The sequence below is a fragment of the Gymnoscopelus microlampas genome (genome assembly GCF_963454915.1).
Source record: "Gymnoscopelus microlampas genome assembly, chromosome: 12".
NCBI classification, from domain to species: domain Eukaryota; kingdom Metazoa; phylum Chordata; class Actinopteri; order Myctophiformes; family Myctophidae; genus Gymnoscopelus; species Gymnoscopelus microlampas.
In genome coordinates, this window is record NC_139949.1 from 12,799,624 (window position 1) to 12,815,356 (window position 15,733).

The 15,733-nt window shown below is 41.2% G+C and overlaps 2 protein-coding genes across 2 annotated transcripts; both read left to right on the top strand.

Moving 5' to 3' along the window:
• Window positions 1–2,132: 2,132 nt before the first annotated feature.
• Window positions 2,133–5,959, top strand: med31 (mediator complex subunit 31). The gene is made up of 4 exons (XM_084074913.1): window positions 2,133–2,334; window positions 3,540–3,614; window positions 4,150–4,246; window positions 4,887–5,959. The coding sequence occupies exons 1-4, from the start codon at window positions 2,313–2,315 to the stop codon at window positions 5,098–5,100; spliced, it is 408 nt and encodes a 135-aa protein (XP_083931039.1). The 5' UTR covers window positions 2,133–2,312; the 3' UTR covers window positions 5,101–5,959.
• Window positions 5,960–6,691: 732 nt separating this feature from the next.
• Window positions 6,692–15,514, top strand: LOC311057971 (uncharacterized protein). The gene is made up of 9 exons (XM_084075197.1): window positions 6,692–6,780; window positions 7,715–7,933; window positions 8,555–8,693; window positions 9,018–9,160; window positions 9,791–9,843; window positions 11,066–11,190; window positions 12,091–12,198; window positions 12,673–12,882; window positions 14,040–15,514. The coding sequence occupies exons 1-9, from the start codon at window positions 6,755–6,757 to the stop codon at window positions 14,364–14,366; spliced, it is 1,350 nt and encodes a 449-aa protein (XP_083931323.1). The 5' UTR covers window positions 6,692–6,754; the 3' UTR covers window positions 14,367–15,514.
• Window positions 15,515–15,733: the final 219 nt, after the last annotated feature.

A 15,733-nucleotide genomic window follows, 5' to 3' on the forward strand; every position in this document is an offset into this window, starting at 1 on the left:
TGCAGGTGTAGACTTGGCCAAAAAACAATTTAAAACATTTTTGGCCCCATTTTTTTTTTGGGGGATTTTGGCCTGGGGCCGCATTGAGTGAGGGTGCGGGCCGCATGCGGCCCGCGGGCCGCCAGTTGCCCATCCCTGATGTATATCAAAACAACTAAGACAACTCCTTCAGGGCCCAGTGGAGAATGAAACTGTGTGCCGGACAACCTGTATGCAGGGCAAAGGTTCCATGAGTCTCAAGTTGTCCTACAGTCTTCATCAGTCCTCTAACTTTTTAAATATCAAGGACCCCCACTTTGGTATGTATTAGGTCACAGACCCCATACCTCTGACAGTATATTACAGAACTGTAAGGATCCATTTGGTTCCTAACTATCAATCATTTTGCTGGGGACCCCTGGAACCCCCTTGAGGATCCCTGGAGGTCCCCGGACCCCACTTTGAGAACCACTGGTCTTGTAATCACATAGCCTACTTCCATTAGGTAGCAAACGTCCAATGGTTTATAGTTGATTGATTGATTGATTGATTGATTGATTGATCAGTGACAATTATTTTCAGTTGATGTGTTGATTTGCACACTGTTTGTTCAATACCCATTAAGGCCTGAGACATTTTTTTTGAGAAAAAAAGAAACTATGTTGACATATCAGTGGTGCTCAAACTTTTTCATGTCAAGGACCCCCAAAATGATATGTATTTGGCCGCGGGCCCCATCTCAAAATATTTAGTTCAAGGGACCCCCAGAAGCAAAGATTTGAGTTACAAATGTTCGCACACATTTTCTCGACTTTTCAAAAATAGCAGAGTTCATAGCGCGGCACTCGGTGCCGCGCTATGAACTTGTATATCTGCCAATTTTTTAATGGCTAAAGAAATCCAAAATGACACAGATACGTCTTAATGGATAATGGGTTTACTTTGGCTAATGTGAGTTTCTCTGACGGTGTGGACTTTCTGCATCACTTTCTGAACCAAATTGCACATTGATGCAGACAGTGGAAGACGTACCAGGGCGCCTTTGCAGCAGTAACATATTGGCCCTTGGTGGTGGACTTTGGCATTGATCTGTAGCCTAAATGTCAATTCAAATAGAACATTTAATCAGGACAAGAGTTTTAAGTTCCTTTCCTTTGTAGGCATCACAGTGGAAGAAAATAAGGCGGTGAACTTAAAGAAGGTCAGCTCGTTCAGTACAAAATATGTTATTAATCCATAGCAAGGAGTTTAAAAAATGCACAGGTGACCAGTGGTGTAAAGTAACTAAGTACATTTACTCAAGTACTTAAGTACACTTTTGAGGAATTTTTACTTTACTGGAGTATTTCCCATTTTCAATACTTTTACTTCTACTCCACTGCACCTCAGAGGCACACATTGTACTTTTATTTCACTAAAATTATTTGGCAGCTTTAGTTACTAGCTACTTTGAAGATTTAGATTATTATCACAAAATCTACATTTAACCACTTCAGCCCTATATATTTCAGCCATTTGAAAATAGCCGATCTACTATTCGATCTGCTATTTGCAAAATATTTTTTGACCTTGTGAAATGGGACATTCTGCACAATGAGTACTTTTACTTTTGGAACATTAAGTATATTTTGATGCCACCATACTTTTGTACTTTAACTCAAGTAAATTGTGATTATACCGGACTTTTATTTCTACACTGTAGTATTGATAGTACTATTGATAGCACTTTTACTAAAGTAAAAACATTGAGCGCTTTTTCCACCACTGCAGGTGACCAGAGGCTTTCTTTCATCAGGGTCTAAGATATATTATATGGTCTAAGTCTAAGACAGTGGTTCTCAAAAGTGGGGTCCAGGGACTTTCAAGGGTCCTTGAGGGGGGTCCAAACTGACACTTAAAAGTCTGTAACTCTGACAGTATACAAATGGAACCAAATGGACCCGTTAGGGTCCATTTGGTTCCATTTGTATACTGTCAGAGTTAAGGGGAGACCTTGAAATATAAAAGTTTGAGAACCACTAGTCTAAGATCCCCAGACCACCACAGCAGGTGACAACACGCCCCCTTGTGGTCAGAGAATTAAACTTCAGTTATCGTAAACTGTCGTAAAGAATGTTGAAGTTGCTGCAGTGCTGCTGTGCTTTTCGGCAAATATGGCCACTACACAATACGCCCTGTGCTAATGCTAATGCTAACTGTTGATGTTGATCAAACCGGGGCACAAAGACATATAACCCTGATCAGGATCGATCTGTATTTTTCTTCGAAGATTATTGATCGGTTCACTGAATAGGAGCTGCTTTGTTGTTCTTTTGAACAGCATCATCTTTACCATGGCTGCCGTAGCAGAAACAGGTATGGATTTAATACAAAGGAGCTTATATACTACCGAATGATTTAGAATAGATGTGTTTACATAGCAATGTAACTTCATTATGCTATAACAATTAGATCATATAACCATCCCTCATTAAAAGCTGTGTGTAAATACATGGTTGGTTATTATGTGCTTATAAAGACGAAGGAGCAGAACAAAATGGAGATTGGAGATTAGCTGGTGACTTTCCACTGGAGTCTTACTTTTCTTTAGTATAACGCAGGGGTTCTCAAACTTTTTCATGTTAAGGACCCCCTAAAGTGTCTTATATTAGCCTGCGGACCCCCATTTGAAAAGATACGCCAGGGACCCCCTTAAGAGAAGTTTTTTTTTTTTTTTTTTTTTTAACAGCTAGCAGTGATTCTCAACTATCTTAACTTCAAGGACCCCCTGCAGTTTGATATGCATTAGGCTACGGACCCTCATTTTGATAACATCTGTATCTCCGGGACCCCAATCTACACTGAAGTCAGAGTGTACAAATGGATTTTGTATACTCTCAGAGTTACAGACCCACAAGGGTCCATTTGGTTCCTATCAATCATTTGGCAGGGGACCCCCTGGTACTCCCTCAAGGACCCCTGGGGTCCCCGAGAACCACTGGTAAAACGTTACTGTTAGTAGTATTACCCAATTGTTGAAAAAAACTAAACTGGCCGTAGTTACAGCCTACGACCCATCCAAGAGACACCAGAGCACACGTCTTTGTGTTGGTTATATATTTCATCAGTGGTGGGAAAGTACTCACATTTTTTACTTAAATGTCAGTACAGCAATGTGGAAATATTTTTCCACATTGCTGTAAGTAAAAGTCCGGATTTAAAAATTGACTTGAGTAAAAGTACAAAAGTATTGGTATCAAAATGTGCTTAAAGTACCAAAAGTAAAAGTCCTTTAAGTACATTTTAAAAGTAAAAAGTAAAATAAAGTAAAAGTAGATTTCACAAGTTCAATGTGTATGAAAACTATTTTGAAAATAGCCTAAAGTTTACTCGAGTAAAAAGTACAATATTTGCCTCTGAGATGTATGGAGTTAAAAGTATTGAAAATTGTAAAATTCTCAAGTTAAGTAAAAAGTACCTCAATTGTTCTTAAGTACTGTACTTGAGTAAATGTACTTAGTTACTTTTCACCACTGTATTTCATGTATGTACTGTATGAATGTTTTGTCTTTACTTCACAGAGGAGCAGGCGAGGACCCGCTTTCAGTCAGAGCTGGAGTTTGTCCAGTGTCTGGCCAACCCAAACTACCTGAACTGTGAGTTAACCACAACATGATGATATTATCATATAGATAGAAACATAATTGGACAGTTGGCATTAGTATTTTAGATGGCTCCTGTCATCATAGTAGAAAAACTCATGTGTACCATTACACACATAGAAGAATAAATAAATGAATGCTCGCACACTGAGGGCTCTAATGTGACTCCAATCTGTGAGCACAAAGCTCTTCTTCAGACTTTTTAGTCTGAAGAAGAGCTTTGTGCTCAAAACGTCACAGATTGTTTTGGTGTGGAAGGCAGTGGATGTAGATCATTAAAGTATAACTTAAAATGTTCTTTACCTCTTATTAAAAATGTTCACCGTCTCTATTTTGGGCATGTCAAAGGTGCATATTTTCAAAAATGTAAAAGAAACCACATCTACAAGCTCAACACTTGTAGACAAATTGTGAACTTGTAGATCTTATGTATTTGTGTACATGTAAGCAAACATGAGGCTAAGTCAAGTTTCTATTATACATACATACACATGATGGAAAATAATCCTATCTGTCTCCATTTCTTCAGTTCTGGCTCAGAGAGGATTCCTGCGAGACAAGCCCTTTGTCAACTACCTGAAGTACTTAATGTATTGGAAAGAGCCTGAGTTTGCCAAGTTCCTAAAGTAAGTAAAAATCCACATTAGCCACCAGCCTAAGACAAGACGCACCTTTATTTATCCCCATAGCAGCAACAGTAGTAAAGGTGATCGCACCGATGTGAATTTAGTGGTCAATCAGTTTTTAACGTATATAAGAAACACACACAGGAATGAAACTGGGTTCAACTTTAAAAAGTGACACACCGTCACAGCCCGGAGGGTAATTTCAGAGTAGGTGTTGAAGCGGTAATGGAAGTGGGCGTTCATTTTAAATGTTTGTTGTCTGCCTTTAGAATGAAACACAGAAAAGGTAAAAGTAAAGAACCACCAAACCACTAAATATCTGCAATGGGTCTCTGAATGAATGTATGTTTACAATCTATCAATAAATATGTACAGTCAGTGAGTATATCAATGAATATATCCTGCAGCTCATGAATCGATCCGTTTTCCCAGTCATAATACAGATACTCTAACCCTGAATGTATTCTATATGGTTCCTTTGAAGTTTCCCTATGGACCCACATTATTCTATTAAACTTTCACACAATAGAGAACATTTAGTTGGATTTCAGTCAGCATTTCATTGGTCATTCTATGCAACAAAAAAAAGAATAGTGGCCGATGCTGGCGAATGATAAATAATGAATATATGTTCTTGCAGATACCCCCACTGCCTGCACATGCTGGAGCTGCTACAGTACGAGCATTTCCGCAAGGAGCTGGTGAACGCGCAGTGCGCCAAGTTCATCGACGAACAGCAGCTGCTGCACTGGCAGCACTACTCCAGGAAGCGCACGCGTCTTCAGCAGGCACTGGCAGAGCAACAGCAGCCTCAGCTCACACAGCCTCCACACAGCAACGCTGCCACCAAATAATGACTTTCTGGGTGTGTTTGTGTGTTTTTGAGTGCCAGTGTTTAGTGCAGGGGTCTTCAACAGGGGGTCCGGGACCACTAGGGGGTCCTCAAAGTTACCACAGCGGGGCCGCCAAATCTTTGTGTGATATGATTTTTCTTTCTTTTTTTTACATTAACCACTTGAACCCTAGCATCCCTATTCTGGGGAGAACTTTAGCCAAAAATAGCAGATCTACAAGCTCACAACGCCTCGCGCTGCGAGGCATTGTGAGCTTGTAGATCTGCTATTTTTGGCACAGAGGTATAGGTGTCGAGGGAAAATGGAGCAGATCAAGTAAAAAAACAAAAGTTTAATCTGAAACGCAATTTTATACAATATAGAGGGGGTCCCTGCTTCATCTCTCTCTCACCTAGGGGGTCCTTGGCCTGAATCGTTGAAGACCCCTGGTTGGTTGTGTGTGTGTGCGCGCGCGCCAGTGCTTTGGATGATAGATGGTGTGTTTTTGAGGTTCCAGTTTGTTTCAGTGTATAACGTACTGTAAGTATGTGCTATAAGCCGACAATTTGCATTGTTACAGTACATGCCTCTGTTCAAGAATATTTATAGTTACATGCCTATGTTCAAGAATATTGTTTGTTTTTTTCTTAAATTTTTATCCTTTTGTGACAGGCTCATTCGACTAAAAAATGTGCTGGGAGGAGATGAATAACAGGAAAGCGCATATAACACAATTGTTGCTTAACTGCTTTCCGCTCTTACACATAGAGAATATTATGTCTTGTATATTTCAATTACATATGCGTGTCCCTCTCTGTCAGTCTTTTGCTTTGGATCTTTTTTCTTTTCTTTTTTTCCAAATAAAATATTTGAAATTGAACATGATGTTTCAGTTTGATTTGGGTTAATTAAACAATACAGACAATACAGACTAGTTAGGAACAGGATTTAGGATTTACAAACGTATAAATATACAATACAATTTCATAAGCACTTGTTAACATAAAAGCTAGGTTTGTATTTGCTTTCACCCAATAATTGCATTATTGTCATGTTTATAAGTAAATTACAAGGACAGGCTTTCAAAGTTACTATGCAAAGCAGCCATATTGGAAAGACATTGGACCCCTTCCCTACTTCCTTCACAGGTGTTACCAATGATACTAATTAAGGCCCTGTTCCATTCTGGTCAAACAGAGTCAGGGTGCTGATAGTGTGCATGTTGGCTCACTGGAAATACTTGAGAGCGTTCCAAATGGCCCCTTGAGGGTGTGTAACTCTGAGAGTGTACAAATGGAACCAAATGGACCCGTCGTTTGTACACTCAGAGTTATGGGGGTCCTTGCAATTAAAAGGTTTGAGAACAACTGTGCTACACTTAATGGAACAGAGCCTTCATTAGTATCATTGGTAGCACCTGTGAAGTAAGTTAGAAGAGGCCCAATTTCCTTCCAATATGGCTGCTGTGCATAGAGCCTATTATGGCAATCTGACATACACAAATTTGTTTTTGAAATCGCCACAAGATGGCGTTAAAACTACATGAATCAACTTGGTTACTCTTTAAGAAACCCGGAAGATAAACATATGCATTATTGTGTAACGTGAGCTAGCAGCACATCTTCCACGGTCTGATGATATTTAGCTAAAGATGGAGAAATGATGAAAATGGAAAATGACAGCCCAGGGAGTTATTACTCGGTAATTTGACTTACTAAAGCAGCACCCAATGGATCCAGAACATTATGTACCTCTCTTAAACTCTGCACGTAAAACATTTAAAGTCACGTGTCTGCAGTAGTGGAAAAAGCACTCATATGTTTTACTTAAGTCAAAGTATCAATACCGCAATCTAGAAATACTCTGTTACAAGTAAAAGTCCAAAATACCTCTCTTCAACTCTCTGCACGTTAAACATTTAAAGTCACGTGTCTGGATGGAAATGCTTTGAGTACCAAAGTCCAGCTGTGAGGTACTGTTTAGGCTGAGCGTCTATCTATTCTATAGTATCTTAAAAGTCAATGAATGGCTACAGACGTACAGAGGGAGGTTACAATGTTGGCTGTTACTGTTAGCCCTTAATGTTATGTCTCAGGTTAGAATTCTCAATTATTCGGGACGTTTTTGACACCAGCACCAGAACAGGTATCGTCTTCTGCTACAAGTGCGAAACGTGAGGGTGCTTGTCTTGACATGATGATGTGTTGGTTAATAGTTTGCTGTTCTTTCAGTTCTCTTTTTATCCATCTGTCTCATCTCTCTGTCTGTCTCTTTCTGCCCATCTGTCTGCCTGTCTCATCCCTGTCTGTCTGTCTGTCTGTCTGTCTGTCTGTCTGTCTCTTTCTGCCCATCTGTCTGCCTGTCTCATCTCTGTCTGTCTGTCTGTCTGTCTGTCTGTCTCTCTCTTTCTGTTCATCTGTCTGTCTGTCCGTCTGTCTGTCTGTCTGTCCGTCCGTCCGTCCGTCCGTCCGTCTGTCTGTCTGTCTGTCTCTTTCTGTTCATCTGTCTGTTCATCTTACTGTCTGTCTGTCTTGTCTATCTTATCTATTTCTTTCTTTCATCAGCATTATGTCCCTTGAGTGAATCACAGGAATGAGACGAACCAGGTTTATCAGATGTTTGCCTTCTCTTACAGAGCTGTGAGGAGGATGGCCCGTCTGCGTGTGGCAGTCATCGGGGCCGGGGCCGCCGGCCTGTGTGCAGCTCGACACATCCTGGCCCGTCCCGGAGCCTTTGAACCTCCTGTGGTCTTTGAGCTCTCAGAGCACGTCGGTGGCACCTGGTTCTATGAGGAACGCGTGGGCCGCCACGGCAACGGCCTGCCCATTCACAGCAGCATGTACAGAAACCTCAGGTGTGTTGCTGACTGACTGGTCCACTGACCAGACCACTTGGTTTGTGATGTATATTGATGGTAGTAGTCATGGGCCCTGGGTACAACAACATGCCCTGTTGGTAATGTAGGCATGGCACTTGTGCTCTCTTTCTGTCTTTGACTCTTTGTTTTTCTTTCTATGGAAGTTTGATTCCATTTAGTAGGGGGTGTAAGTGCTTTATTTATATATATTCTTTTATTTAAATAAGTGTTAAATAGCTCTATATTCCCATAGTAATCATTGGTATAGACTAGGGTGTTTGTTCAGAAACAGGGGTTTCACCATATCACCAAGTCTTTAGTAAACATAAAATACGTTTTCAGGCCGGTGAAACATGATGAAACAAAAACAAAAAATTAGCCGAATTTTTCGTAAATTTGAATACTATAAAATTGAAGCCGATAAATGGGTTCTCTTCTGATTGGATGAAATTGGGGACCCACCTTATTAAGGAGCTGTATAGACGAGGAGACCCCTGTTACTGAACAAACAATATACCAATGATCAAAATATAGTGCTTTATTGTTTAATTAGGGAAAACAAGTTTTATGAAACAAATATCACATATTTTCATCCTCATAATCTCATACGTCATATAGGACTAATCTCCCCAAAGAGGTGATGATGTTCCCAGACTTCCCCTTTGACCCCCAGCTGCCCAGCTTCCTGCCACACCAGGAAGTCCAGCGATACCTTGAACGCTACTGTGACAGCCATCACATCCTGCCTCACATCAGGGTAAGCATCATCCCTAGGTCATCTACAGCAGTGGTCCTCAAACCTTTTCATGTCAAGGACCCCCAAATTGACACTTATTAGCCCGCGGATACCCATTTGAAAAGATATGCCAGGGACCCCCATAAGAGAAGATTTTTACGGCTGTTTATTTTGGCCATGGAAATTGGAAGCTTCCATAGAAGTCCAAAATTATCCAAAAAAGGTATTGGGAAGTATTCGGGAAGCATTTGAAAACCACTGATGGAAATGGTAAATAAAATATTGTGTTTTTGTATTGTATTTGGAAGCATTTGACCTGTTATCTCTCTCTTACTGACTGGTCAGTTCAACACAGTAGTGGAAGAGGTGAATCCTGCCACTGTGGACATGGAAGGACGGAGGTCAAAACAGAGCTGGGAGGTGACGACACACGACAAGTCAGGATCACAGAAAACAGAGATGTTCGACTCAGTTTTCGTCTGCACTGGGTAAGACCTTTGATGGGGAATCATTTTACACTTCTCTTGGCTGTGTCTTTTCTGTGCTAAATATGATACGTTCACGTTGCAAATACTTTGTCCTGTGGACACAGAGAGAATAATATTCTCTTATACTTTTTTACATTATCTTTTGCTAAGCTAAATGTTGCAAATATAATAGAAAGGCTTATATTAGAACTTAGAAGCCTTTGCGTAGTGCTCTGTTTTCCCATAGGGGGTGGAGTGTCGCCCCATACCACATTATAGGCCAGCCGTCACTGATAGAAGCCTTTGTGTAGTGCTCTGTCTCTATCTATCTTTTGTGCATACTGTAAGATGTTCTGCAGCAAGGTCCAGATTGATAATAACATAACAAGTGTGCAGTGGAATAATGTCCATGACAACTTACTGTTATACAAATGTGCAGTGTTTAGTTTTACAGCAGCAGTGGCATGTTAACTACAGCTTTAAAGCATTAAAGCATATTGGTTGATGTTTGCTGGGTTTCAGATTTCAGGAGCAGCAGCATCGTTGTTCCTGTTCTTAAACCAGCACTTGTCTATATCTTTGATTAACTCGTACTGACTGCTTCTTCGTCTTATAGAGGTTAAAGTAAATGAAAATGTACTCTTCCTCCAGGCATTACTCTGACCCGCACATCCCATCCATTCCGGGGATAGAACATTTCAAAGGTGATGATTAAAGCAATTTCCTTTCCATATATCTCTCTTGATGCTAATGCACTCTATAAGTAGAGTTGTACACTCGACACTCCTACAGGTGTCCACATCCTTTCTCTTGACAGTCTGCTCATTTCTAAAATGCTATACTATATATCACATTTTCCAATAACGTTTCTTTTTCTTGTTTTTGTATCATTATGTATGTAGTTGTTGCCAATTCCCCATTATCTGGGGGAAATAAATTGGGTCTCTGCGGTGGTGGGCAACAGTCTTTTTAACTCCACAGTTCCCCCCCAGAATAGGGACGCTAGGGTTCATGTGGTTGAAGCTTGGGTTTGTGTGGTTAAATCTAAGTCTTTGCTAATGTCTTGGTTTAGCTCCATAACCTGTTGATATACAACCAGTGCTGTCACAATACGGCTCAAAGGCTTTTTAAAACATAAAGTCTAGAGGGACAGGAAGCTGAGGGGAGAGAGAGGTGAATGACATGAAACACCGTTCTCCGGTCAGAATCAAACCGGCGACGTTGTGTTATGTGATCGACACTAGTCAGCTACTGTAGCAGCACCCTGAACTGACTGTCCTTCAACCCATTTAGACCGGGAACGCATCTCTGTCATTTTTTTTATTTCTTTGGCTATTCAAAAATAGCAGATATAGAAGCTCATAGACGTGGCACAGAGAGCTTGTATATCTGCTACTTTTAAAACATCGTGAAAATGTGTGCAGATCTCTGAATGTATATATTTTTTAAGCAAACATTTGTAAAAAATAGGTTGTTCCAGGGACACTCCAGAAGCAAAGATTTTAGTTTAAAATGTCAAAATAAATACATATATTCAAAGATTTGCACAAATGTTCAGGATTTTTCAAAATATATCAGATCTACAAACTCGTAGCGTGGCACTCGGTGCCGTGCTACGAGCTTGTAGATCTGACATTTTTGAATAGCCCAAAGTATAAAATAATGTTTATAGCTTGAAATCTAAAATGACACAGTATGCGTAATGGGTTAAAGACCAGCCATTCAGCCCAGTGAGTTACAGGTGTAAATTGGGGGCTGGCAACGACTCCAGTACACATATAGCAATGACAAAATGAACTGACAATGGTGGAAACGAACAAAAAACGATCTAAAATTACAAGTGTAAAGGATGGCACCGGAGCATCAACCCATGGCTCTCCACTTGAAACCGACCCCCCTCTGTTTCTCTCTCTCTCCCATCTATAGGTAGAGTGCTGCACAGTCACTCCTACAGGTATCCACAGCCTTTCTCTGGACAGTCCGTAGTGGTCCTAGGAGCCGGGGCGTCAGGGTTAGATATCGCCATTGAACTTGCCGGCGTTGATGCCCAGGTAATTACTGTTCTCTCACTCATTCCCTCTACATTATTAAAAGAGGATTCACAATTTTGTATTCTTTTGATGAAAGAGTGTTTGGTCTAAATAGAGCCCCCAGATGGTGTACGGTTGTCAAAAGGATAAAGCACAATGAAGCTAGATAGCTCATTTCCATTGTGGTCGTTTGAGTGTACTGTACTTAAGTACAATTTTGAGGTATTTTTTTTACTTTACTTGAGTATTTCCAATTTTCTGTAGTTTTAGTTCTACTCCACTGCATCTCAGAGGCAAATATTGTACTTTTACTCCACTACAATTATTTGAAAACTTTAGTTACTAGTTACTTTATAGATTTTGATTATTATTACAAAACATACATTAACCACTTCAGCCCTATATACATTTTGGCCATTTGAAAATAGCCGATCTACAAGCTCACAATGTGTTGCGATGTGACGCATTGTGAGCTTGGAGATCGGCTATTTTCAAAAGATTTTTATGCACTTGAAAACTTGAAATGGGACATTCTGCATAATGAGTATTTTACTTTGGTTCTTTCAGTACATTTTGATGCCAATACTTTTGTACTTTTACTCAAGTACATTTTGAATTCTGGACTTTTACTTGTAACAGAGTATTTCTGTATTGCAGTATTGATACTTTTACTAAAGTAAAAATTGTGGAAGTATCCTTGAGCAAGACACTGAACCCCCAACTGCCGTCGGTGTATGAGTGTGTGTGAATGGGTGAATGTGTAATGCACATTGTGAAGCGCCTTGGTGAGAGGCGCTATAGAAATGCAGACCATTTGCCATTTAATGACCACGTTGTTGAATAAGTAATGTGCATATAAGTTGGTCCACAATGCAGTGTCTCGTTTCAAACAGTCTCTCTCCTCTACCTCTCTCTCTACAGGTGATATTAAGCCATGGTAAGCCCACTCTGACGGTCCCTCTGCCCTCTGGTGTTCGCCAGGCCAGTCCAGTGGTGGGGGTCCAGGAGGACGGGTCGCTGTGCTTCCAGGTGAGCTTTAATATGATTCCATTCAACGTTCATTTTAGGGCATTGACACTCTTTTCCAGGGTGACTTATAGCAAGCAGTGCAACCCCAAAGAGTACTGTAGGTAGTACTAAATGTCAAGCCCATCTTTAATTCTGGTGTAAAGTGCATTGAATTGCACATTATAATAGTATTATAGTCCTCAGATATGACAGAATATTGGATTTATTTTTGTATCCCTATTCATATTTTAGGTCACTCTTTTTAAAGGTATAGTTCACCCCCAAAATGACTTTTTTTCTATCGATTAGTCACCCCATGGAGACTTGAATTCATGGATACTTTTTTGTCTTTGTTGGGTGACTAATCGATAGAAAAAAAAGCATTTTTTGGGGTGAACTATCCCTTTAAGTTCAACCACAAAACATGGAAACTAAAGGGAAACACAGAAGGAAAACAATTGATCCAATGTTATAACGTTGCTCTTGTTATTTTAGGACGGGTCGTTAGCCCGTCCGCAGGTGCTGCTGCTGTGCACGGGGTACAACTTCACCTACCCCTTCCTGAACCCGGCTCAGCTGGGCCTGGACATCCAACAGCATTTGGTGACTCCTCTCTACCGGTTCATGATGCCCCCGGCGTTCCCCTCGCTGTTCATCATTGGCATCTGCAAAATCATCTGCCCCTTCCCACACTTTCACTGCCAGGTTTGTTACTCTAAATCAGTGGTTCTCAACCTTTTCAGGCCGTGAAACCAAAAATAATGACATTTCTTTAACTGGGTGCAATCGGAATGTAGGAGTTGAGGCATTCAATTTAGTTTGACTCGGTTCACAGATAAATATTGTGAAAATAGCAGATCTGCTATCACTTATACAGTATTATTATTATATTAGATTATTTCTTATATTATTATTATTATTATTATATTACCAGTTTTTACAGTATAGTTTGTTGACTACTTTTGATGAAGTAATTGTCTTTTTTCCACTTTATTTTCGATTAGTCACCCCATGGAGACTTGAATTCATGGATATTTTTTTAGTTTTTGTCGCATTCCTAAGCCAATAATTTGATGACCAGCGGACCGGTAGGCAGCGGTTCCGGTAGGAGACACAAAGGAGACTCTTTGTGTCTCCTACCGGAACTGCTGCCGGTCATCAAATTATTAGCTTAGGAATGCGACAAAAACAAAAAAATGGGGTGACTAATTGATAGAAAAAAGTCATTTTGGGGGTGAACTGTCCCTTTAAGGACTTATAAGAAAAAAAAAGAAAAGAAAAAGACATTCATCATTACTAACCCCCCCCCCCCCCCAAATCATGTGGGGACCCGCCTGGGGGGCGATATAGTTGGGGGAAGCCTCGCCCCAACTTTCCCGTATTGTCCCGCTTGGACAATACTTTTTCAAACAACCGCAGACTACTTTTTTTTCGTCGATAAAGTATAGTTTTGGACCATGACGGAGGCGCGCCGACTCAGCCGACCTTGAGGCCGAGGAGTCACGCCCGAGCGCCTCCAGGCGCGAGTGCCCACAACGACTGGCCGATGGTCTGCTAGTCGACTAAGCGCCGTCCGAGTTATGTACCGATAGGCACAGAATCGTAAATGATGTTGTGGGGACTGCGTTTGCCCCAACTGCCACTCAGTGCACTAACATAGCTCGCGTCGCCAGGCTTTCTCCCCACCCGCCACCCGCCCCCCCCCCGCCCTCTTGCCTTCAACTACATGCAAAAAGGCTGTTCGCGCCTGGGGGACCCAACCCACAGGTCGAGAACCACTGCTCTAAATGGGTCCTGGTCAAATTCACATACCAGTGGAAAAAAACATTCCGCACATCATCTCTACTCCGTCTGTCCTGCAGGTCCAGTTTGCTCTGGGCACTCTGGAGGGCGCCGTGTCGCTGCCGTCCAGAGCTGAGATGGAGGAGGAGGTGCGGAGCGAAAATGAGGTCAAGGTGGAGCGCGGTGTCCAGCATAGACACTTGCTGAAAATGGACAAGGACCAGTGGGAGTATTGTAGGACCCTAGCCCGCAGCGGGGGCTTCCCCTCGCTCGCCCCGGTCGTACGGAGCCTATACGAGGAGGTCTGGAGGCAGAGACAGGTTCACCCTCAGAATTACAGGAAACTAGACTACCGACTGGTCAGTGACACCCAGTGGGAGCTGAGGGAACGACAGACTCGTGAATGAGTGCCTTGATGTGCATACATCTATGTATGCATCGTTGCTGTCTGGCAGAAACCAGCCAACTCCATTTTTCCGCTTTTGCATTTTTTTCCATACATCGGGGCTATTGAACACCCTTTACATCTGTCTGTTGATTGAAAAATATTGAACCAATGAAAAGCATTAAAAAGCCCTTCTGACAAAACCAGCTAACTCCATTGGATCCTCAAACTTTCTGCTAAACCAGCTAACTCCACCAAATGGGGGTGACTCCAGGCTCCACCCCCTTTTGACCTCCAACCTCATTGTGAGCTTGGAGGCCCATTCAGCTGTTCTTATCAATGATGAACAAAACCTCCTAACTCCACTTTTTGATCTGTTTTAGTAATATCCTGAAAAATGTACATTTTGGAGTTAGCTGGTTCCTGCCCGACAGCAGAGATATGGTATTCAGATAATAGATCTTATCTGTAGGGGTGTCACGATTACAAATTTAAGTTGAATAGCATTGAATAGCCTACTAGAACTTATGAATAACAAAATCATTTCTGTTTGCCTTTTATGCTTCGTAATCAAAAATGGCACAGGCCAGATATCCATATTTCAAAATGTGTGAAAATCTTTCAACATGGAAACGATTATGACGATTTTGCAAAAATAATTGCGATTATCTCAAATAATTGCGATTATACGATTATGTAATAATTGTGATAGGCCTACTTATCTGGGGTATTTTTAGGCTTACCACATGATGCAAGCTCCACATTCTCATTCTTGATCCTAGAGTAGACTGACACCTAGTGGTCGGTTTGTTTAACAGCAGCAGGCTGTGCATCCATTTTACACTGTTGTTTTTAATGAACAATTAGTTGTTCCAGGAACCACAAACATGTACATACATACTGTATTGATTCTCAAGTGAATTGTTGAACTAACTGTGTTGTTATGAAATGTGCTTTACAATTAAACGTGCCTATCCTGTGCCTCTTAAGGGCATGATACAGGGCCTTTTGAAATACTATAAGCAGGTGTTGTCTGGTTTGTGTTGGTCAGAATGGGAGCTTGTATTGATCCTTATGGGGAAATTTGTCCTCTGCATATGACCCATCCTAACTAATGGAAGCAATGGGCAGCCACCTAGCAGTTGTGGCAGTTGGGGGTTCATTGTCTTGCTAAACAACACTTTGATACAAGCCAGGGCCAGGAGAAGATGGGGATCAAACCGGGGACTTTCCGGTTCCCAAATAGCCACTGCCATAGTCTCATTGTGGGCAATTACAGTATTTGCGACGTCAACACCTAACAAAGTGACGTGAAACTCAAAATCAATTGTTGACCTATTTACTACTACACACAGTACATCCATAATCCATATTTGGATTACACTCCAT